At 42.3% G+C, this 23664-nt stretch overlaps 1 protein-coding gene across 2 annotated transcripts; it reads left to right on the plus strand.

Moving 5' to 3' along the window:
• Positions 1-239: 239 nt before the first annotated feature.
• On the plus strand, positions 240-23579 carry Dhfr (dihydrofolate reductase). Of its 2 annotated transcripts, XM_004651649.2 has the most exons (6): positions 240-387; positions 597-646; positions 2522-2627; positions 13833-13959; positions 16481-16596; positions 23219-23579. In XM_004651649.2, exons 1-6 carry the CDS (start codon positions 302-304, stop codon positions 23295-23297), a joined length of 564 nt encoding a protein of 187 aa, XP_004651706.1. In that variant the 5' UTR covers positions 240-301; the 3' UTR covers positions 23298-23579. The 2 variants fall into 2 exon arrangements, with proteins under 2 accessions (XP_004651706.1, XP_044989813.1); XM_045133878.1 differs by lacking the exon at positions 597-646 and having other exon boundaries at positions 254-387.
• Positions 23580-23664: the final 85 nt, after the last annotated feature.

Here is a 23664-nt window from a genome sequence, read left to right on the forward strand (position 1 = left end):
CGCGCGCACGCCGCCGTCGCCACGCCCAGGCGCACGCCGCGACCTTCCCCGGGGGCGGGGCCTCGCACGGGCCAGTGGAACGGAGGGGGAGGGGCCTTATGCGGGCCAATGGGAGGAGGAGGCGGGGCATTATACGGACCAATGGGATGGGGCGGGACCTCTCGCGGGCCAATCGGACGGGGGCGGGGCCTTGCGCGCCAATGGGACGGAAGGGGCGGGGCGTCCGCTATACCGCGCCAAACTCGCTGGGCAAGCCCCGAGCGCGCCCCGAGCTTGCTCCGAAGTGACGGCTGCCGCTGGCATGGGGCGTCCGCTGAATTGCATCGTCGCCGTGTCCCAGAACATGGGCATTGGCAAAAACGGGGAACTGCCCTGGCCCCCGCTCAGGTAACCCTCCGGGCAGGCCTTGGTCGGACCCCTGGGCGGGGAGCTGCGGGTGACTAGCTGCCGTCACCGAGCGATCCCGAGGCCTTGGACCCGGACCCAGCGAAGTCCCCTGCGCTGCGGGACTCCACCCCCACGGCGCGAGCCTCGAGGCGGGCGCTAGCGGGCAGGGCGGGCGGGTCTCAGTCACGCACTTTCTCCCAACTTTGCAGGAACGAGTTCAAGTATTTCCAGAGAATGACCACAACCGCTTCAGTGGAAGGTAATGTGGGATTTTCAAGTGATGGAGGTTCGCCAAGGCCTTGCTTGAAAGTTTTCCAATACAAATGTTTAAATGGGAAAGTTCCCCATGTGAATATGGGATCATTTCTCTTGCACAATAACAGGTGCCAGCTCCCAGAGTTCATTATCTGTCCTCTATACAGATATATATATTTGTATTTGAAATTTTATTTTGTCAAGTGTGTACAACTTAGATATTGGGTAAATGCGCAGCAAAAATTACCACTTCGAATTGACCAGAGAAGGTCTTTGGAATAGCTGTGGAAAGAGGTAAGACCTGACCAAAGACAGTCAAGAGAGAAAACGTTTTGTAAGCGTACATGATAGTGCTGGATCTCTGGAGGCACGAGGCATAAGGATGGTTTTCAGGCTGGGAGAGGCCGGGTGACTAGGATAGTTAAAGGAATGGAGCATAGTGTGCAGTAGAAATGACCGTTTTTAAGTCACTTGTAGAACGTCTGCGATGATTTCAGAGAACTTGATACATTCTGCCACTGGTGAGAAGAAGATAACCAAAAAATAGTAATCCCCTCTGGGATTGGAGGATGTGGAGATGGCCCTGCTTCAAACCCAACAAACATGCGTACTTATGATGATGGTAAAGGGAAGAATGGCAGAGTATACAGACTGCTACAGAACATTAATAGGAAAGGTAGAAGGCCCTTGGGTTTGGCAGAGGTCACTGGCAGAGAAGATTACAAAGAGCCCACTTGAAGGTCCATTCAAGAGCCTTAAATATGGTGTCATTGTTAGTGTCCCATTGATCGAGACATCTGAGTCTCTTTTTCTAAGTCATTAAATCAAAAGTGTAAGCTGTATGCATTAGTTTTTATGTAGCAATCATTACACTTGGGGTCACGGGTGTGACTCAGTTGTTCGAGTGATTGCCTAGCAAGACCTGTGTTCGGTCCCCAGCACTGCATAAAGTCAGTTGTGGTAGTGCATGCCTGTGTTATTCCCAGTACATGGGAGGTAGAGACAAAAGGATCCTAAATTCAAGATCATCCTTGACTACTTATAGACAATATGACCGTGGCTTTAAAAAAAAAAAGTTTTTGAACCCAATATTAAATGAATACAAATAGTCATTACACGGAAAAGATAGAAGCTCGGGGCAATGTGTTTTAAGGTGTGTGTGGGCTGCAGATAACTCTGCACGTGTGTGGAGGCCAGAGGTCAACACCAGATGTATCTCTGTCTCGCTCCACCTTACTTATTAAGACAGGTCTCTCACCGAACAAGAGCTCACCCATTTGTCTAGTCTAGTAACTGGGGTTGCAGGGATGTGCTGCCACTGTAGCATTTTTGTCCTCACACTTGTGTTACACATGCTTTACTGAGTGATTAAATCATCTCCCCAGCCCAGCGTCTAAAGGTTTTGAGGTATGACAGTGTAAATCTACAACGTACACAAATATGAATAGCATTGATTACGTCAGACGTACCTGTACTTACTGGTTGCTGAGCATTGTTCTAAGTCTTCAGGCCCCTCCACAAACTCTAGGAAGTAGGAACTAGCCTTCTCTCTGTTTTATAGCTGAAGAAAGTAAAGCAAAAGAGGTTACCATGGTTTATGTAATGGATGACAGAGTGCAAACAGCTTAAGCATTTTGACCCAGACTCACATATGGGCTTAAGTAATTAAAGGTAAATATCAGGTATAACTTCAATAAAACCCAAAGGAAAAATTTAGCCATATTTCAGTAATGAGTGATAAAAGTGAATTTTGTTAAGGTAACTTTGTCTTGATTTTTGTAAAGGAGATCCACTAGATGTCACTGTGACGGTCGTATCTTGCATGTATGTGATTGTGTGGAAATACATGTGTGCTTATCCTTTCTTTGTGATTTTACAGGTAAACAGAATCTGGTAATCATGGGTAGGAAAACCTGGTTCTCCATTCCTGAGAAGAATCGACCCTTAAAGGACAGAATTAATATAGTTCTCAGTAGAGAGCTCAAGTGAGTACTGTGACATCCACCAGGCCGTGGTGCTGCATTCCCTTGAGTACATAGGCATGAAAGACTGAGGCGGTGTAAAGCAGCTATTGAGAAATAGCTGAGCAGCCCAGAGTTGACCACAGAAGATGAATGAGCAAGTGCACTACGTACAACGTACTCCGCTCCTTAAGTGAGGGATTGTTTTGCCACCTAAATATACTAAAAATCAGTAGGCTCAAAATCAGCTATATGACATAATTGGTAACTTTTATTTCCATAAAAAATAAAAAATGCCTATGTTCTGGGATTTGCTCAGCTTAACTGGTTATCCCCTCTTTGTACCCAGCCAAAAATGCAGTCAGATACAAAGTGTAGGATGGATTGAAATTGGTCATAGTCTTATACCGTATTGTTCCTGGCTAGTTACCACTCTCGAGTAATACTTCATGATCATTACTTGGTGTCTGCAGGTAAGATATTTCAAGGTGTCGAAGTGCGGTAGGAATCAACAGGAGAAGGACTTGTCTAATGGCTTCTGCTAAGAATTTTGTCTCCAGACTAACCTTGGAGTAGCTTGTTCCTGGTGCCTGGAAACACTTCAGGCCTGGGCGAGAGCAGGTGATGGATAGGCTGAGCCATGAGTCAAGTCCAGTGGTTTGGCTTTCACCATGATTTCAATGCCATTAGTCCATATGTAGTGCTTCTGGTTTTTGGATTTTTGTTTCTGTTGTGTTGTTATCCTTGCCTACTAAAATAACTTCAGAAATTGTGTGGGGACTTTTCTTGGTTTCAATTTTTTTTAATATTTTTATTTATTTATTCATTCATTTATTTGAGAAAGAGGCAGACAGAGAATAGCACTCAGAGCCTCCAGCCACTGCAAACAAACTCCAGATGAATACACCCCTTGTGCATCTGTCTTACATGGGTCCTGGGGAGCTGAACCTGAGCCTTTGGCTTTGTAGACAAATGCCTTAACCACTAAGCCATCTCTCCAGCCCATCTTTTTTTTTTTTTTTTTCACTCACTTATTTGAAAGCAGAGATGGAGAGAGAGACAGAATGAGAATAGGCGTGCTTATGTGGGTCCTGGGGAATCAAACCTAGGTCCTTTGGCTTTGCAGGCAAACGTCTTAATGGCTAAGCCATCTCTCCAGCCCTTGAATTTTTTTTTTTTTTTTTTTTTTTTTTTTTGTTAACAGATGACCTGACTAAAGGAAAACTTTGAATTAGGATATTGAACATTCCTCCTTTAAATAATGAGTAGTTGCCAGCTTCTTAGGGTACTGCCTGCTTGAGAGCAGTGGTCGTAACAGACACTTCCTATGTGCTCAGTGGGAGTGCACCTAGAAAGGAGACTCCATAGAAGCTGTGCCCACGTAAGAGCTCCAGGGCGGCCACTGGCTTTCACAGCGGAGGGACATGGCTAGGTGAGTCCAGAAAGCTTTCTAGAAGACTGACAGGAAAGTCAGGGTGGAACTTGCCAGTAGGAGGTAAAGTTACACAGATAAAACTTCATCTCAAGCCGGAGAGATGACTTAGCGGTTAAGGCATATGCCTGTAAAGCCAAAGGACCCAGGTTCAATTCCCCAGGACCCACATTAGCCAGATGCATAAGGGGCATATGCGTCTGGAGTTCGTTCAAAAAGGCTACAGGCCCTGGTGTGCCCATTCTCTCTCTTCTCTCTCTTTGTCCTTGCAAATAAATAAATAAAAATTTTACAAAAAAGAAAAACAAAACTTGTTCATCTGGGAAAGCACACCTCTGCTCTTAAGACCTTTCAGTGGTTTGAGTCAGCACACCCAGATGAAAGCCAGTTAATTGTAGACACCATCACACGTACAGAACACTCGTGTCTGAATGACCAGCAACCACAGCCTCACCAAATTAACACATCCTGAGGAGGAAAAAGCATTCCACAGCTACACACTAAGATTCAGACTCTGTTGGTAGATTTCCTCCCACATCCCTTCCAGAAGGGCATAGGTAAAGAACTAAAAGAAAGCACCAGAACACTTGCATTGCTTGCCTCTGCTGATGGGGGATATGTGGATGCGTATCTCTCCCTCTGCCTCCATCTTCATGCTGCTCTTCGTCCTGGTTGCTAGGATATTATCTCTCTCCTTCAAAGAACTCAGGTTCAGCCAGGCCCAGAGACTTTTTAATAGCATATCCTTGAGTACTCCAGTTTATTTGTGCTAGACTTTTTTTTTCTTTTACTTTTCAAGGTAGGGTCTCACTCTAGCCCAGGCTGACCTGGAACTCACTATGTAGTCTCAGGGTGGCCTTGAACTCATGGCAATCCTCCTAGCTCTGCTTCCTGAGTGCTGGGATTAAAGGCGTGCGCCACCACGCCCAGCTGTGCTAAACTTGTTTAAATGACATATTCTTGAGTACTCAAGTTTATTTATGCTAGACTTTTTAACAACATATTCTTGAGTACTTGAGTTTGTTTATGCTAGACTTTTTAACAACATATTTTTTGTTTATTTATTTGAGAGCGACAGACAGAGAAAGAGGCAGAGAGAGAGAGAGAGACAATGGGCATGTCAGGGCCTCCAGCCACTGCAGACTAACTCCAGACACGTGTGCCCCCTTGTGCATCTTGCTAACGTGGGTCCTGGGAAATAGAGCCTCGAACCAGGGTCCTTAGACGTCACAGGCAAGTGCTTAACTGCTAAGCCATCTTTCCAGCCCTTTTTTTTTTTTTTTTTTTTTTGCCAATAACACCAACTGGTTTTATTTTTCACTGACAACATGCATGCCACTGTATCATTGCTTTCTTAAAATGTTTACAATTAAGAAATGTGACACTTTGAAGAAGTCCTCTGTAAACATAACCCATTCTTAATATATTTTCCCACTTTGTTTCATACATAAATATAACTATAAATCTTCATGGCCTAGAAATAGTAGTAAATCTGAGGTAAAGGTAGGTCTCAGACAAGGAGTGTCTCATCTTCACCACGCCTTATGTGCAGTAATTACTACCCAGCCCTTACATCACTGTTCCCTAACTTGTGCTGCCAATAACAGACATTTCAGTTGTGTTGGTAAAGATGCCAGGCATTTAAAAAATCAAAATGGGGCTGGAGAGATGGCTTAGCGGTTAAGCGCTTGCCTGTGAAGCCGAAGGACCCCGGTTCGAGGCTCGGTTCCCCAGGTCCCATGTTAGCCAGATGCACAAGGGGGCGCACGCGTCTGGAGTTCGTTCGCAGTGGCTGGAAGCCCTGGCGCGCCCATTCTCTCTCTCTCCCTCTGTCTGTCTTTCTCTCTGTGTCTGTCGCTCTCAAATAAATAAATAATAAATGAACAAAAAAAATATTTAAAAAAAAGTCAAAATGGCCAAAAGCCACAATTTTTTTTTATTTTGTCTTTTGAAGCAGGGCCTCCCTGTATTGTTTCTGTACTCCAAGCTGTCCTTTTGCTTTATCCTCCTAAGCAACTCAAATTAGAGGCATACACCACTGTGCCTGATCAACACTGAGATCTGCTAAAACGGAGAGAAGGTGGCCTCTTACTACTACTAAATGTTATTAAAACCACTTTAGCTTGTCTAATAGAAAATACTACAGAAGAGTACATGTCTATTGTACTATCATTTTAAAGTGATATCAGTACAAGTTAAAAGTTTAAAAACCAATAAAATCAGCTGAAATCCATTATTAGCATTACAAAAAAGTATAAGACTCCTGAGATTCTGTAGTAGAGCAGAACCAATCCTCATAAGTTTTCTAGAATTTATTTTCAAGCCATCACTTTGATGACTTAAAACTTGAAGGGATAAAATGAATGACATGCAAAATTAGTTTTGGAAAGCCATACTTAAAATTCTTGATATACATCTCACTAGTTTTTGTTTAATGAGTGGAAATCCATACTTCAGAAAACATTATGAATCTGTTGAAACACTAACAATGCAGTGATTAAGTGACCATTCAAGATCTATTAGGTTTACTTTTATATAATAAAAGCAAAAGAATTTTGTATGCTGGCCTTTTCACTTTATATACTCTTTTTTCCTTTTTTTTCCAAGGTAGGGTCTCACTCTAGCTCAGGCTGATCTTGAATTCAGTATGTAGTCTCAAGGTGGCCTTGAACTCATGGCAATCCTCCTGCCTATGCCTCCCAAGTGCTGGGATTAAAGGGTGCGCCACCATGCCCGACATTTTATATACTCTTATAAAAATGTTCTTAACTAATATTTTGATTGGATGTGATCAGCTTTACACGTGATCTATGGATTCCAAAAATTCTCACACTTGTGAAGCAAGTGCTTGATCCACTGAACCATCTCCCTAGCCCTACAATCTAAGCTTCTAGAAAGTCCATTTTTGAGTCAATAAACAAAAGATCTGGCTCAAAAATTTTAAAAACTAAACAGATTAGAAGAAATGTTTTCTAAAGCTTCTGTTTTAAAAAAAACAAGACTGAAAGACAGAAGGACTCTTAAGTCAAAAATTTGCAAATGGTAGCTGAAATGCTGTCAGCTCTCAGACCAATGCAACATAAATGCAGTTATGTGTAAACAACTCAAAATTAAAGTTTCTAATGGAAATGTCAACTAGTCGTAACTACTAGACATCACTGCTGATGGGTTCCACTAACTTCAACTAGGCACAGCAGACGTGCACATGTGACAGGCAGAATGTTTAGAGAAGTCAAGCCGTCGGCACTGTAAATAAGGAACACATAATAAGAATCTAGCAGCGCCAGAGCGCTGAGACCGTTAAAAGAAAGTCAGCTGTGAGGTAAACACACCTCATCTGCTAGCTCCCTCTCTGAACCACTCCACCCATTTCTGAAGCTATGGTTTTGGAGCTCTTCTGAGAAGGAACCATTTTCTATACTGTTGTATGCAGTCATTTCACTGCACATTCTCGACAGCAGGGCAGAGTTGAGGATGCGATTGTTTATGTTAGCTTGAGCTGAAGCAAGTATAAAGGAGCCTCAGTGGGGAGATGTTCGGGTGAGCCAGCATTTCTCCTCAAATGATGAGTCTAATTTCTTCTTTATGATCCCCTGTGGTGTATGTGATTGGGTTTGGTTGCTTCTTGTGTATTTATAACATTTACTGCTATGTCTTGCTTTTTGCTAAGACTGAAAAAAATCTAAGTCTTATTATCAAGGATGTCAGAGAAATAGGAATATTAGTTCGAAATTACTTTAGGGGGCTGGAGAGATGGCTTATCGGGTAAGGCACAAGCCTGCGAAACCTAGGACCCAGGGTCAATTCCCCAGGTCCCACGTAAGCCAGATGCACATGGTAGCACATGCATCAGGGTTTCACTTGCAGTGGCCAGAGGCCTGGTGGGCCCATTGCCTCTTTTCCCCTCCCTCCCCCCTCTCTGTCTCTAATAAATAAATAAAAATAAAAATGTTTTAAAATGCATTTAAAAGTTACATTAGGGATTATTTTTTGGTTTATTCTCCTGCTTCTCTACTTGCTGGTCAATTCCATGCACATTTTGAGCACCTGCTATGAACCAGACATTGCTCGGTCCTGCATAAAAGGGCATACGTTTACACTATTACTTGCGTAGGCTTTTAAAGGAACTCAGGTTTTTTACCTTCCTGAATCTGTAGGGCAACCCGAGCGTTTACTTCCAAACAGTACATAGAGCAGATACTTGCTGAAGATAGGGAAAGAGAAATACTTTTGCCAAGCTTTCTAACTGATCAAGCTGTGACTTTAAAAGACTCAAGTCGGGGCAGAGCTGATGACTGCTTATGGGCACAGGGATGAGATGGTGGTGATGGTGGCACAACTCTTAAGGATGTAAAAAGACCAAATCTTTGTTCCGGCTTGGCATGGTGGCACATGCATGTAATCCTAGCACCTAGGAGGCTAAGGCAGGAGGATCATGAGTTTCGGGTTACTCTGACCTATAGAAGAAGTCCTGTCTCAAAACAACCTGTGTGTTTATATTTGATTACCAAAGATATACATACTTCATTCACTCATTTATATATATAAATTACATATGTGTGTATATAAATATATAATATTCATACAAATGAGCAAATGAATGTATGTGTATGCATGTCTTTAGTAATCAGAAATTAAAGTTTTACTGCAGTGCTGTATCCTTGACATTTTTGAAAACCCAGAATTGCCTCCGTGATACAAGATTGAAATTGTCTTCATAAAGTTGTCAAAATTTCATGATACAATAATTTTTATGGTCTTACCATATTCTTTCTAGTGATACCAATGTCATCCTCTTAAAGTCTTACTGTACCTGACGTCTTATGCCTTTTCTGGTTCCTAGTAATTTTGGGGTTCAGGCAGATTATGAGCAAGGCTTGCTGAACCTCAGTTTCCTTGCCTATTAAATGGGATTAATAATGAAAGCTCCTAGGATGATTTTCAGGATTTGTTAAGCTCTGTATGTAAAGTTCTTAACACAGACAGTGCCTGTCGTACACAGCTTAAATCCTGAAATGTCCTCAGAAGGCTGTGTGTTAGGAGAGCTTGGTTGCCAGCTGGATGGACTGTGAGAGGCGATTGGCTTGTGAGTGTTAGAACGAACGTGACGGATGGATTGGAGAGGGGCCTGGTTGGAGGAAGTGTAGGTTACGGGGACTTCCCTTTGAGAGGGATTCTGCCCTTAGACCCTTCCTCTCTGTCTGTCTGCTTTGTGTTTACCAAAATGGTAAGGCTCTTTGTGCCACCACATGTTCTCTGAGTCTTCCTCACTTCAGGCCCAAAGCATGGAGGCAGCCGGCTGTAGACTAAACAGTAGGACAGCATTAATCTTTGCTCAGGTATTTTGCTAGTTACAAAAAATGGCCCAACATGTTACTCTGCAGTGGACAGCCCCTGCTTGTATCCTCCAGCCTTGCCGCCTTGTTGCCTGAAGAAAATACTAACGCGAGGAGCTGCGGGTGGGACAGTGGCAGAGCCGCAGCTTAGCATGTGTGAGGCCCTGGGGTGGTCCTCATGCCCCCGAAAGACGCAAGAAATGTTGCTCTGGTTTCTCCTCACACTGCGTACATCTTCACCTTCCCCATTAATGAGAGCGCAGTGGACACGCTCACCGTTTCTTTTCTTCACCTTAGCAAATTCTATTCTTCCTTCCGTGGATCCTGAGACATAAATCCCCCTGTGTAGATCCGTGCCCTCTCCTGCCCTTTGCTGTTCCTAGCTGACCTTTCTGTCTAGGCACTTTGCTTTGTTGGCCCACTCTGCAGGATTTTAAAATCCACCCCAGAAATTGCTTTTCTACCCTTAACTGTGTACGGGTTTTCATATGTTAAGTAACTATGCTGTAGATGTGATGGTGCACACCTTTAATCCCAGCAGAGGTAGGAGGATCGCTGAGTTCCAGGGCAGCCTAGGATGACAGCTCTAGGTCAGCCTGGGCTAAAGTGAGACCCTATCTCAAAAAAAAAAAAAAAAAAACTGGGGGCTAGAGAGATGGCTTAGTGGTTAAGCACTTTCCTGTGAAGTCTAAGGACCCCGGTTCAAGGCTCAGTTCCCCAGGACCCATGTTAGCCAGATGCACAAAGGGGTGCACGTGTTTGGAGTTCATTCGCAGTGGCTGGAAGCCCTGGAGCAACCTCTCTCTCTCTCTCTCTCTCTCTCTCTCCCTCCCTCCCTCTTTCTGCCGCTCTCAAATAAGTAAATAAATAATGAACAAAAAAACTATATTGTAGCCTATACTAGTAGGCTATTGTAGAATTGCTGTGATTTCTATAGTTGTATGCCATCTCTTGACACTCAGCTAAGAAGCCATGCTCCATCCCTCCCCTCAAGTGGAGTGCTCTGCCTGGCCCCCAGGCGCATGCTATATGTCATCTTTGCACGCCTCTTGCACACTTTACGGCCTCTGCCGGGACAGGGCTCTGACGCTGTCAGTCTTTGGGGTAAGGACTGCTGTTCTGTTTTCAGTGTCGTTTCCCAGCCGTTGCTACATGGATGTAACGAGCTAGAAGTTTAAACATCTTCTCAGAGTGAATGGCCCTCGGTGCATGAAAAGTGGGTCATGCCGCATAGAGACACTTTGAAACTTGCTCTTTTCCCTCATGATATATTAGAAAATACATCTGTACACATCTCTAGTAGCTGCACAGTATTCGTTCATGGTAATGGGTCATGCTTGAATCAGTTTTTAATACTTGCAAATCACATTTTTTAAGTCTGAGTGTGAACATCTTCTGCTTAAGATGCCATTCTAGCCTTGGACTCTTAGTTGCTTCTTTGCTTTTGATTTTGAGTGGCTTCTGGAAGGCCCCCAAGAAGCTGGTCCAGAAAGTCCATCAGTTACATCACATGACAGTGGAAAAGGGTGAGGTTTGTGTGGCCATGCAGAGTGACCAGATGAGACTACCAGAGGCTACAGGACTTTGCCTAATCTAGGTCCCACCATCGTGATGTGTTAGAGGCCCAGAAGCTGAGGTAGCCATAGCCCAGGGCTACCAGTTGAAAGCCTATTTTACATGGACCATGTGGCAGCTCCAGGTCCAAAGTCAGGCTGCTGGAGTTCAGCGTCTAAACCATTTCCAAGCTGTGTAACCATTGGCTACCTAACCTCACTCACCCTGTTTCCTCATCTGTACAAAGTAAAAATGGCACCCACATAGTGTTGCTGGTTATACTAAATCAGGTGCCTCCTGCATGTTATCTTCCTTGATCCTCTGAGGGAATTGACGACTCCGTGTCAGAACCATACTCTCAAAGATTCCACACATTCTTGACCCAGAATGTATATAATACCACCTATTGGCTGTCTGCTGTTGGGAGATCCAGTCTCAGTTTGTGAAAATTATGAAGGAGGAAATACAGCAATGAAACAAGTCTTGTCACGGGATGCATACTGCCTCCTGGGACAGTGTCCTTTCTAGATGTGTGCAGTGTGTGAAGAGACTGGTGAGCTCAAATCAGAGCTAAGCTTTTTGCCCTTTGCAGGGTCTGGTGTTGTCTGGAACATTCCTGTAGTAGTCTGTAGCAGCGTTTCGCAAGTGCGTTCCGTTCCCCATCCCCATCCCATGCCTTTGCTATAATTTCAGTCTGAAACAAATCCTTAATATGGTCGTTTTTTTCATCTCCAGATTTAATAGAAAGGGCAAGGAAGTAGCCATCACCTGATTCCTGGAGCCACTTTCCCACCATGCTTCCAGAGTCTTCACAAAATTATTGCTCCTTTTCTTTGAAGTCTGTGCCCTCTTTACCTTGTTGGAAATCCTATTGGTATATTCCACCAGCTTTTGGGATACTGATTCCAATTTTATTATATGTCAGTTCCTTAATCACCATTTTCCATTCATCTCCTGCCATCATTTATTTTTCTTTTGAAATTATTTTTTATTTTTTGAGAGAAAGGGGCAGAGAGCGAGAATGGGCACACCAGGGCCTTTCAGCTGCTGTGAACAAACTCCAGACACCTACACACCCCCTTGTACCACATACCACACACGCATTGATTTTTGTGTCTGGTTATATGGAGATACCTGGAGATTCAAACAAGCATTCTTAGGCTTTGCAGGCAAGCACCTTAAGCCCTAAGCCATCTCTCCAGCCCTCCTGTGGTCATTTCTGACCTATGCATACTGTTGTTACTAACATACCATGATTGGTCCAGTCACGATAGACTTCATTAGCTAGATCATCTCCCCACTCTTTATCCCTTCTAGATGACGTTTCTCCATGAACAGACTTAGCCACTCTTGTCCCAGTACCTGACCTGATAAATCTAGGCAATATCTCAGCTCACTGACCTTCACATTAGCTTCCAGCCAGAATCAAAGTATATTCTTTGCTGTATCCTAATTCCTCTACAGATGACAAGGGGTGAAAAAAGTAACACAGATATCAAAGAGAAAGGGAACATGCAACTAAGGCAATGAGTAATCCCTCAGTTCTTGATTAATCATTGTTGTAGCTACTACTTCAGAGACAATTATGTAATCGTTTTAAAGCACCAGGCTAAGAACTTGACATTGAATTATAATTTCTGTCCTGTATGTAATTAGCTTGAAAGCCTCATTGTGCATATTTCCTCATTTGTAAAGGGAATAGCAGCCTTCCTCCCTACCCAAAAAAAAAAAAAAAAAAAAAAAATTAGCTCTGGAGTTGAAGATAGATTGAGTTAATCAATATAAGCAGTGAAATTTAACTTCTTTGCTTCTAGGTTTTAACTGCATAAATGTTACCAAGTTTATTTTCCAAATACTAAATGTGCAAGTCCTTTGCATTCCCCAAAGGTAACTTTATATTAACAGTCTGCATATTGTGCCAAATTTCTCTGATCGTTCTCTTTAAATGCTTTTTTTATGAAAATTTGTAAATACATTGAAATAGCTTCACATGAAATAGCTCTATATCTTCTAGCTACACTGCACTAGCCTACTGTATTAGTTTATCACATCTCCACCCATCAGTTGTGTTTGTGTGAGCATTTCAAAATACAGACAGACAGACAGTATGTCATCACCTACAAGTTAGTATTTGGGCTTTTTACTGTAGTGAATATTGCATACAATGAGATGTCTTGACTGCATTTTGCTAGGGTTTTCTTTTCTTTTTTCTTGCAAGCACAAAGAAGAGAGACAAGATGGGGAGGACGGGCGTTCTGGGGCCTCCAGAGGCATGCACCACTTTAGCATCTGGCCCTGCATTGGCACTGGGGCATTGAACTCACGGTGTTAGGCTCTGCAGCCAAGTACTTTAATCACCAAGCTATCTCTCCAGCCCTCTTTTCCAGGTTTTGACCAAGTACAGTAAGAGCTGGTATTAATTAATATAAGCTGAAGTATTGAGAATAAAAGGAAAAATCTGTTCTGTGCCCTCATTTGGGAAGTTTAAGGATAACCAAGACCTGGACTTGTATCTGTGTGTATGTGTGTGATATGTGCTTGAGGGTTAGAAGCTACTGTCTCTGGGACCTGTCTAGCTCAGACCCATAGAGAATGTCTGCTCGCTCCATGTCCCAGTCTTTACCCCACCACTGCCAGCACCCCTACGACTGATGCGTTTTTGTTGTTGTTACTGTTTTGTTGTTTGTTTTTGTACCATGCATATGATTTGTGTTAGTTTGTGTGTACCATACATGCACAAAATATACAATGGATGTTGATTGTAGACCATGTTGATGTTAAGTATTCTGTTGAAAGACTTCATATTTATGAGGATTTGTTTTATAAGTGCTGCTTCCTAATCAGATATTTGACTGGTATGAGCAGGTTTTACAAAAACCGTACTTTTGTTGTTGTTGCTAACCTCAGGGACCCACCACAAGGAGCTCATTTTCTTGCCAGAAGTCTGGGTGACGCTTTACAGCTCATTGAACAACCCGAGCTAGCAAATAAAGTAGACATGGTGTGGATCGTCGGAGGCAGTTCGGTTTATAAGGTAAGTAAAGTTACCTGTAAATAGAAAGAAGTGTTCTCCGTACTTTCAGCCTTGTCACCTAAGGGAGTTGGGGGAGAAAGCGTCACCCTCTCTGAGAGCTTGGGAGCAGTGGACATGAGCATGGGAGATGGCGCATGACCCCTCCTGTACATTGGGCATGTCAGTTCTGTGACACTGCTGTGCAAGTAAATAAAAGTGTGAACAGAAATTTTAGTGTTTTTTTAAATTATTAAATTACTATATTTATTGAGGGAAGTACAGAACCAAGGAAAGGTACCCGTATGGCTAGAGATCCCACATGGAGGGCCTGGGGTCCCCTCCCCCAGAGGAGAAAAAAGAAAGTTCAAGGGGACCCTCCCTGCTGGACCAAGGCAGCCCAGGCCCAGCAGAGGGGAAAAACTCAGCCAAGGCTTGAAGTTCCCAAGCGTTCAGAGAGCCTGCCCTCCCATGCAGAGGTATTTACAATCTTACAGTGGCAGGCTGTCTTCCGGCTCTGGAGAACCAGAGGGACAGCCATTGTACTTGTCTATTTTTACATTTATTTCTACTAGCATATGTATTCATTGTATGCTTATTACTGCAACCTCTTATTTTCTTCATTTTGTAAGACATTTTTCTTTGCTCTTTTTACCCAAGTATAAGTTTCTTCTAAAAATGTAGTTCTAGCTGGGCATGGTGGTGCACACCTTTAATCCCAGCACTCAGGAGGCAGAGGTAAGAGGATTGCTGTGAATTCAAGGCCAACCTGGAACTGCAAAGTGAGCTTCAAGTCAGCCTGGGCTAGAGCAAGACCCTAACTTGGGGAGGGGGGGAACCTAGTTCTTTGTCTTATTCAGTACTTACTGTATTTTGAATGATTAAGACCTCATGTGAAAATGCATTCTCTAAACACCTGAGTTCTTAATGCATTTACAGAACTTGATTGATAAGGGATGAAAGCCCTGCACATGGTATTTCTGCATTACTCCCCCACCTCACATCCAGGTCTATCTTCCTGGGGAACGTACTCATACAGTTGCAGTGGAACACAGCCATGCTCATTTGTTTGGAGTATCTATTGCTGCTTTTACCTACAAAAGTAGGAAAACCTACAAACAGTCAAAACATAAAATTACGAACTGTTTTCCTTTTCAGAAAGTTTGTTAAACTTTGATATACAAATTCAAATGCCACTGTAGTTAGTCCTGTTAAGTTTTTCTGATTGGTGGTACAGTAAGAACTATTAGACTATTTGGTTATAAGCAAAGCTAATAATAAGTGATTTGATATAAGCCAGAGCATTAAAAATAAAAAGTAAAAATGTTCTTATGCCCTGATTTGAAATTTTAAGGATCACCAACACCTGGATTTGTGTGTGTACGCATAAATATTTTATTTCTTAGCCGGGCATGGTGGCGCACACCTTTAATCCCAGCACTTGGGAGACAGAGGTAGAAGAATGGCCGTGAGCTCGAGGCCACCGTGAGACTCCATAGTGAATTCCAGGTCAGCCTGGGCTAGAGTGAGACCCTACCTCAAAAAAAAAAAAAAAAAAAAAATCCCTATATGTGCTTGTGGAATAAAGGTTTTTATTATTTGCTAGTATCTGCAATTGGGAGTCATCGTCTTGCTAACATTTTAAGATTTGTTTTCAGGGAATTCTATCTACAGAAACTGTCAAATAAGTACTATAGGCAACAGTTAGAAAAGTCATTAGCCAAAAGGTCAAATGCAATTATTAGCAAGAGAAGGAAAGATAAATTACCCACTTACTGAGAAATTAGAACATTTTCAAATATAGAAGGGTACTGAATGTGTTCATGGATTTTTCAATAGTGAAGATGTCAGGAAATTTTACTATCTTACTTGTATGTACAGATGTGAATGTTGAATAATTAGGAGTTAACTCCTAAAATAGCAACTAAAGGAAGATAGCCAAACTGAACGCTTAAAAGTTCATGTAAGCAAAGCAGAATATATTTTCATAACTACTGATAATTAGTGCCATTCTCTAGGTGGCTAAGGTATGCTTTGCAAGGCCCCAAGCTTTAGAATAGTAGTGTATTTGAGCAATAACAAACATTTCTTTCATGTCTAATATAGAATAACTAAAACAATCCAGTTACTTTTTCAGGTGGAAGGTGGGGAGCTGTGGATTAAGATAGTCACAGTGAAGCCAGGCGTGGTGGCACATGCCTTTAATCCCAGCATTTGGGAGGCAGAGGTAGGAGGATCGCTGAGTTCGAGGCCATCCTGAGACTACATAGTGAATTCCAGGTCAGCCTGGGCTAGACTAAGACCCTACCTCAAAAAGAAAGAGAGAGAGAGAGAAAGAAAGACAGACGGAAGGAAGGAAGGAAGGAAGGAAGGAAGGAAGGAAGGAAGGAAGGAAGGAAGGAAGGAAGGAAAGAAGGAAAGAAGGAAAGAAAGAAAGTCACAGTGATCAGGATGCGGGAGAGGTAACAGTGCTGATTGTTATATGAAGCTGCCTGATTTTAACACCTTATACCAGAAAAGTGACACCTTCTGTTTTATTATAAAGGAAGCCATGGACCAACCAGGACATCTGAAACTGTTTGTGACAAGGATCATGCAAGAATTTGAAAGTGACACATTTTTTCCAGATATTGATATGGAGAAATACAAACTTCTCCCAGAGTAAGTATAATGTTACTAGTTTGCAACACCTTTGGATTTCCTAGTTAAGAGTTATAGAAAAGAGAAGAGCTGATTAAGAACAACTTAGAATGACATATGTGTATGAAAATGTCACAGTGAGAGCCATTACTTTGTAAAAAAAAAAAAATTGACCAGAGAAAAATAATTTTTCAGACTGACTTTGAGGTAGCAATGTGTTTGTGGTTTTTGTTTGTTTGGTTTGGTTCTTTGAGAGGTAGGGTCTCACTATAGCCCAGGCTGACTTGAAATTCACTATGTGTCTCAGGGTGGCCTTGAACTCACAGCGGCGATCCTCCTACCTTCTGCCTCCCGAGTGCTGTGATTAAAGGCATGTGCCACCATGCCCAGCTTAGCAATGTGTTTTTTATTGTTGTTTGATTTTTAAATTTTTTTAATTTTTATTTATTAAAGAGAGAGAGAGAATGGGCATGCCAGGGCCTCCAGCCACTGCAAACAAACTCCAGATGTGTGCGCCCCCTTGTGCAGCTGGCCTGTGTGTGTCCTGGGAAGTCAAACCTGGGTCCTTTTGCTTTGCAGGCAAGCACCTTAACTGCTAAGCCATCTCTCCAGCCCAGCAGTGTGTTTTATAAAGATACTTGGTAGGAATGTTTGGAAATGTTCAGGTGTTAATGGTCTTAGTAGAATCTAGAAGAGCTGTCACTAGTCTGTCCTAAGGGAGTCAGGCCTGTCCTAAGCACTGGGTGAGTGGACTGGTCCTGCTGATGGTGCTGCCCTCCCTGCAGACGACTTTCTTTCTTAGTAGAGTGGCAAATGACAGGCATCAAAAGAAAGTGCCAGGAGGAGAGTTAAAACACTGATGTAGTAGATATTGTAGTCTGAGATGTCCTGAAGATTGCTACACCAACGTCAGTATGTCAAAACACTAGCTAGGAGCTGGGGAAACAGCTCAGTAGTTAAAGGCTCTTGTTCGCAAAGCCTGCTAGCCCAGGTTCAATCCCCCAGAACCCACATAAAGCCAGATACCAAAACTGGTGCATGCATCTGGAATTTGTTTACAGTGGCAAAAGGCCCTGCAGTGTGTATATGTAGGTAGGTAGATAGACAGACAAATAGATAGATATAAAATATTTATAGAAGCCAACCAGCAGGAGAAGGGAGAGCATTCTAGGAACAGGAATAGGAATAAGTGTGGAGGCCAAGACAGGGATGAAGTTGGCCTGTTCTCTGAGCCTAAAGGCCACTGTGGACATTGTAAGCAAGGGGTTCGTGGGTCAGGCCAAGTACAAGCACGGAGAGTTCCCTAGAGGGGTCATTGTTCCAGCTGCTCTGGCAGATGGACGAGAATGGAACAAGCATGACCCAGGGAGAGCAGACTAGTGTGTGGATCAGCTTCACTTAAATACCCGCCAAGCTGGGCATGGTGGTGTACGCCTTTAATCCCAGCACTCAGGAGGCAGAGGTAGGAGGATCACTGTGAGTTTAAGGCCAGCCCACCCCCCAAAATAAATAAATTAAATTTTTTTAAAAAGGCTAGAGAGATGGCTTAGCAGTTAAGTTGCTTGCCTGCAAAGGACCCAGGTTCGATTCCCCAGGATCCATGTAAGCCAGATGCAGGAGGTGGCGCATGCATCTGGAATTTGTTTGCTTTGGCTGGAGGCCCTGGCACACCCACTCTCTCTCTCTGTCTCTCTCCCTGTCCCTACCTATTTCTGTCCCTTTCTCCATTAAATAAATTTAAAAAGAAAAGCATGATTGTTGAAATAGTGATGTGGTGTGACTTTATTGCTCTTGCTATATTTACATTTATTGGTGTGTGTGACTATAATCTCAAGTGTTATAAATGTGGGTTGGTTTCTGAACTCACTTCTGTTCCATTGACTATATATAAAATTTCACTAATACTACATTGTCTTAAGTAATAACTTTTGGAAGCAGGAAGTGTAAGCCCTCCAAGTTTCTTCTTTTTCAAAGTTGAGCTTCCCATTCGGTGTCCCTTGCATTTCTATGTGAATCTTATAATCAGTAAATCAGTTTCTACCCAAAAGCAAACTGGGTTTGGATGAGGAGATCATGCCATCTGGATAATAGCAGGTGTCCCAAACTCTGAGCACTTGATATCTTTCCAGTTATTTAGGTCCTCAATTTCTTTCAGTCATGCTTTACAGCTTTTGGTGTTATGTCTTGCACTTCATTAAATTAAGTATTTTTTTCATTTTGGATGTTATTAATTTTGTTTTCAGACTGTTCATATTAGTATATAAGAATACAAGTGACTTTTATTTTATTGATATGATATCTTCCAACCTTGCTAAAATTAATAGTTGTCATAGGCTAGGGAGATGCCTCAGTAGTTAAAGGTGCTTGTTCCACAAACCTGCAAACCAAGTTCAGTCAGCAGCACCCACGTGAAGCCTGATGCAAAGTGGTACACATGTCCATACCCCTTACACACCTGCAGCCATAGACGGCTGAATCGGGAAGCTTGTGTGCCATGTCACCTGGCCTTCCCAGGGGCAAAACAACAAAGAAAACCCATGTGTCATGGGGGAAGGAGAAGGTTGACACTACTGGGTCGTTCTCTGACCTCTGCGTACACCCGTGTGCAAACGTACACACGAAGAATAAACTTAAAAACCAGTTGTTCTTGTTAGTAGGCTTCTTAGGACTTTCTTTGTGCAATGTAATGTCATCTGTAAGTAGAGATACTTGTACTTCTTCCCTCTAGTCAAATGTTTCTTTCTTTTTCCTGCCTAATTACCGTGTCAAGTACCACCAGTATTTTGAGTAGAAGGTGAAGAAAGCACATATATTTGTCTTTTTCCTGATCTTAGTAGGGAACAAGTCTTTCACCATTAAGCATATTACAGGTGGGTTTTTTATGTATGTCCCTTATCACATTGAGGAAGATTTCTTCTATTTTTAGTTTATTACATATTTCTGTGATGAAGGAATGCTGGATTTTCCCACATGACTTTTTCTGAACATGATGAGACAATTAATGTACTATGTTACATTGATTGATTTTCATTTTAAACTCATCTGCATTTCTGAAATAAATTTTATTTGGTAATTGTGTATAACATTTTTTTTTATATGTTGGTAGGTTCAGTTTCCTAGTGTTTTAAGAATTTTTTCATTTGTATCTATAAGGGACATTGGTGTGTGATTTTCCTTTTGGAGGTGGTCATCTCATTTTGATACCAGGATAATATTGACTTTCATGAATCAGTTGAGACATGCTACTTTTTCTTCTGTGATGATGGATGGATGATGGACACAGAGAGAGAGGTGGGGGGGAGTGCACTTGTGAACCTTGGTTAAACTTCTTTAAATGTCTTAAGAAAATACAAAGACAGGTGCAGTGGCTCATGTTCATAATTTCAACACTTGGGAGGCTGAGGTCTGAAAATCACAATGAGTTTGAGGCTAACCTTGGCTAGAGTAAATTTCTGGTCAGCCTGGGCTAGAGAGAAACCCTGCCTCAAAAAAAGTCCTAAGAAAAGATATTTTACTGATGAGTAGATTGAGATAGAGCAGTTATTAATCAAGGTTATGCATGACTGACTGCTGCTGTCACACTCATAATCCACAGCTCCATGGTAAATACCAGCAGTCCCACTAAGGAGCATGCTCTGTGGAGTGGGGGCAGGCAGGATGGATGTGATGGTACCAACGCATGTGTACATACAAAGTTTCTACTTAATAAAAGAAGAAAAGGCTATGCAAAAACACAAAATTCATCCATTGCAGTATTGTGATAGTCATCTTTACTTTCTGACCCACACTAACATTGCAATAAACTCCTTAACTGGGAGTGGAGGGAATACCCTAAGAGGAGGCCTCCACCTGCCTCCAGCAGATCATTCTTTCACCAGGAAATGAAAAGGGAAACCTTTGGAAGGTAAATGGACTTTTGCTCTGGGAGGTAGTAATATTGCTCAATTCTATCTTTTTCTCTCCAAACCTGTACACATTGGGGAACTCATTACTCCCTGCTGTCCAGAAATGAACTTTGACCTTTCTCCACTCCCACCTCTCTTTTTCCCCCACAGAACTCCTGTAGTTTTAACCACCATTATCTCCTTCAGTGTCCTCTTAACATTTATACAGGTTTTAACTCACAGTATCATTTATTAACACCATACTTCATGGTTAAAAAAAAAAAGCACTAGTATGATGAAATAAAAATGAAAGAGAACTATTGTAATCAGGAATAGAATGAAATTAGAAAGCCACAAATGATAACCTAACAGAAGTGCCTCTCAACAAAGTAAGGTGGCTTTGCCATGTCTCTGCTTTTTTTGCCCATCATTGCCTTTGCTACTATTTCAATAGCACCATGCCAGCCCATCCCATAAAGCTCTGTTCTCATTGATCTTGCTTGGAAGAAGTGCTCCTTTCTCAAACCAGCAGGTCCAAATGTTGTATCAGCAGTGTTCTTTATAATAAGCTCAAAAAAAAAAAAAAAAAGAAGAAAGACCAAAAAGGACCTTTAAAGGCTGTTAGTTCGTTTTTTCACTGCTGTAATGAAATACCTAAAGCAGGCTCACTTGAGAGGACAGGTTTATTTTGCTCATATTCTGGAGACCCAAAGGCATTGCCAGCCTGAGCTCGCCACGAGTGAGGATCTCATGACAGATAGCTGGAGCATGCATGAGAAGGAAAGATCACATGGAATCAGGGATCCCAAAAGACTGGAGTCCCACAGACCCAAGGGCATGCTTCCATTATCCTAGTGCCATTCCCACAAGGCCCTGCTTCTTAAAAGTCTACAACCACCTCCCAGCATCACCAAACAAAGGCTTCTGACACATGGCACCTTGGGAAACAAGTCTAAGTCAAGCCTTAAAGAGAGGGTTGGCTGCAGAGCTGGGACCCAGGCCGTTGTCATTGGATATCTTGAATTAGCTTTTGGCTAGACTGGTATCTTCCTCTTGTGATCCCATTACTTCCTAGCCTTCCAGAGCATGGGCATATTGCCCTTAGTGTGTTTCATCTCTCTTACTGTAGAGCCTGCCCTTCCTTTAGAATCTTCATTTTTACTTTAGTTGCTATGTCTTTTTTATGGATTACTGTTGCAAGAATTCAGTTTGCCTCTTAAAACTCACATTAAATCTTCCTCTGGATTTTTGTGGCTCTTCATTAGTTTGAGCTGATGTCTATTATAACTGAATGCTTGAAGATTCTAAAAAGGAGGTTTGCGGGGTAGGACCCAACAAACAGGAGGTGTTTCCAAATCCTGTCATCTTTGAACTCAGTCCTTTTAGAATCAAACTCTAAATGTCATCCCAGCATTCAGGAGGCTACATATTCAAGGCCAGCTAGTACTACAGTCTAAGACCCTTAAAAAAAAAAAAAAAGCAAAGTTGGGAATTATGATAATGAGGTAATTATCACCATTAAAACAGACCAAAAGATAATAGAAGAAAATTTGGACAGAACTCAATTTTAATTTCAGAGAGAAAATTAACATTAATACCATGGCTACTAATCATATTCAGCCAGTAACAGTCATTTATAAGATGTTATTCTTGGTTTTAGAAAGAACTTGGTACTCTGCTTTTTGTCTTTTATTAAAGTGACAATCTTGACAATCTTGTGAATATTGCACATACACACAAAAAATCACCTTCTGTGACTCATTCAAAAGGAATTAAAATTATGGTTTAAAATTTGTCTACTAAAAATCACTTCTTTAAAAAAGGCTATAGTGCTACTAAAACTGAACATCAACATGGTAGAAAGTGTTTGGCAAAAAGAAAGTGTTTCTTACCCTGAAATATTAAGTCCATAGAAAACACCTACTTCTCTCACATGGTAATGCTGTCATTACTTCCTGTCTGTCACAATTAGTAAAAAATGCCAGCCAGGCATGGTGTGATGCACGCCTTCAATCTCAGCATTCAGGAGGCAGAGGTAGGAGGATCACCATGAGTTCAAAACCAGCCTGGCACTAGAGTGAGTTCCAGGTCATCCTGGGCCTATAGTGAGACCCTACCTCAGGAGAAGAAGAAGAAGAACTAATACCTCTTAGTAGTTAGCAATGTGTTCTATGTCCTGAGAGATTAAAAGATTTTCTTGTAGCATTCTTACCAACAGTGAGTCTAGAGCAATCCTCATGTTACAGGAGACATTTCTGAACCCTTCCGGCGGCGGCCCCGTGCTGAAGTCTTTACCACAGGTTAGACTTGGTTGTCAGCAGGCAGAGACCAAGGTAACCACTCCTGACCCCGGGACTGCAGAGCAAGTTTTGGGAGCGCTCTGCAGGCAGAATGGCCAGAAAAGAGAGCCTGAGTTTTAGACGGGAAGCTGGAAGAACAAGAGACAAAGAGAGCTGGGGTGTACCAGGGGCCAGGGGCCTGTGGTTCTGGCAGTGCTGGTGCCATGTGCCAGGGAACCAGAGGCGTGTGGTGTCCACGGTGAGCCAAAGGAGAGCCTCACACCACGCTGGCCGTAGGTACGTCCGCTTAGGTTCTAAACAGCCACCACTAGCTCGTTCTTTTACTTACACAAAAATGTTATAAGACTTGCAAAAAGAAAAGAAGAGGAGAGATCGCAACTGGGATTAGTTTTTGAGAAAAGAATTAGGAATCAGAAGGAAAGGAGGAAGCGATATGATACGCATCTTTTTCTTTTCCAGATACCCAGGTGTTCTTTCTGAGGTCCAGGAGGAAGAAGGCATTAAGTACAAATTTGAAGTATATGAAAAGAGAGATTAACCTGAAGATGCTTTCTGATTCATTCAAATTATTCCACTTCTTTAAAATTATATGAAAAAGATTTACTGACTTTCGATCTATGGATAATTATTTCTTTCAAGAGGATTTTTGTTGGAGAGGAAAATGTCTTGTGGTGCCGTGGATAGAACCCAGGGCCTTATACATACTAGACAGGTGCTCTACCACTGAGCCACATTCACAGTCCCTGGGTAGTTGTTTCTAACCATTGTTTTTAATCCCCATTAATCTCACTAGATTCTATTAAATGCTGCTTAAGAAACATTTCTTACTGTAATTGTCTCAGTGCCCCTCCACAAGGGCAAAAATGGGTCCTAGCACCTGCTCAGGGCAGCATCTATACAAAAGA

The sequence above is a fragment of the Jaculus jaculus genome, chromosome 14, assembly GCF_020740685.1.
Source record: "Jaculus jaculus isolate mJacJac1 chromosome 14, mJacJac1.mat.Y.cur, whole genome shotgun sequence".
NCBI classification, from domain to species: Eukaryota; Metazoa; Chordata; class Mammalia; order Rodentia; family Dipodidae; genus Jaculus; species Jaculus jaculus.

What these genes read in the sequence shown, in the direction of transcription:
- Dhfr (XM_004651649.2), top strand. Translation starts at nt 302, where the DNA reads ATGGGGCGTCCGCTGAATTGCATCGTCGCCGTGTCCCAGAACATGGGC. An exon ending in CACAACCGCTTCAGTGGAAG is followed by an intron (nt 647 to 2,521) that starts GTAATGTGGGAT and finishes GTGATTTTACAG; the next exon opens with GTAAACAGAATCTGGTAATC. An exon ending in GTTCTCAGTAGAGAGCTCAA is followed by an intron (nt 2,628 to 13,832) that starts GTGAGTACTGTG and finishes TGCTAACCTCAG; the next exon opens with GGACCCACCACAAGGAGCTC.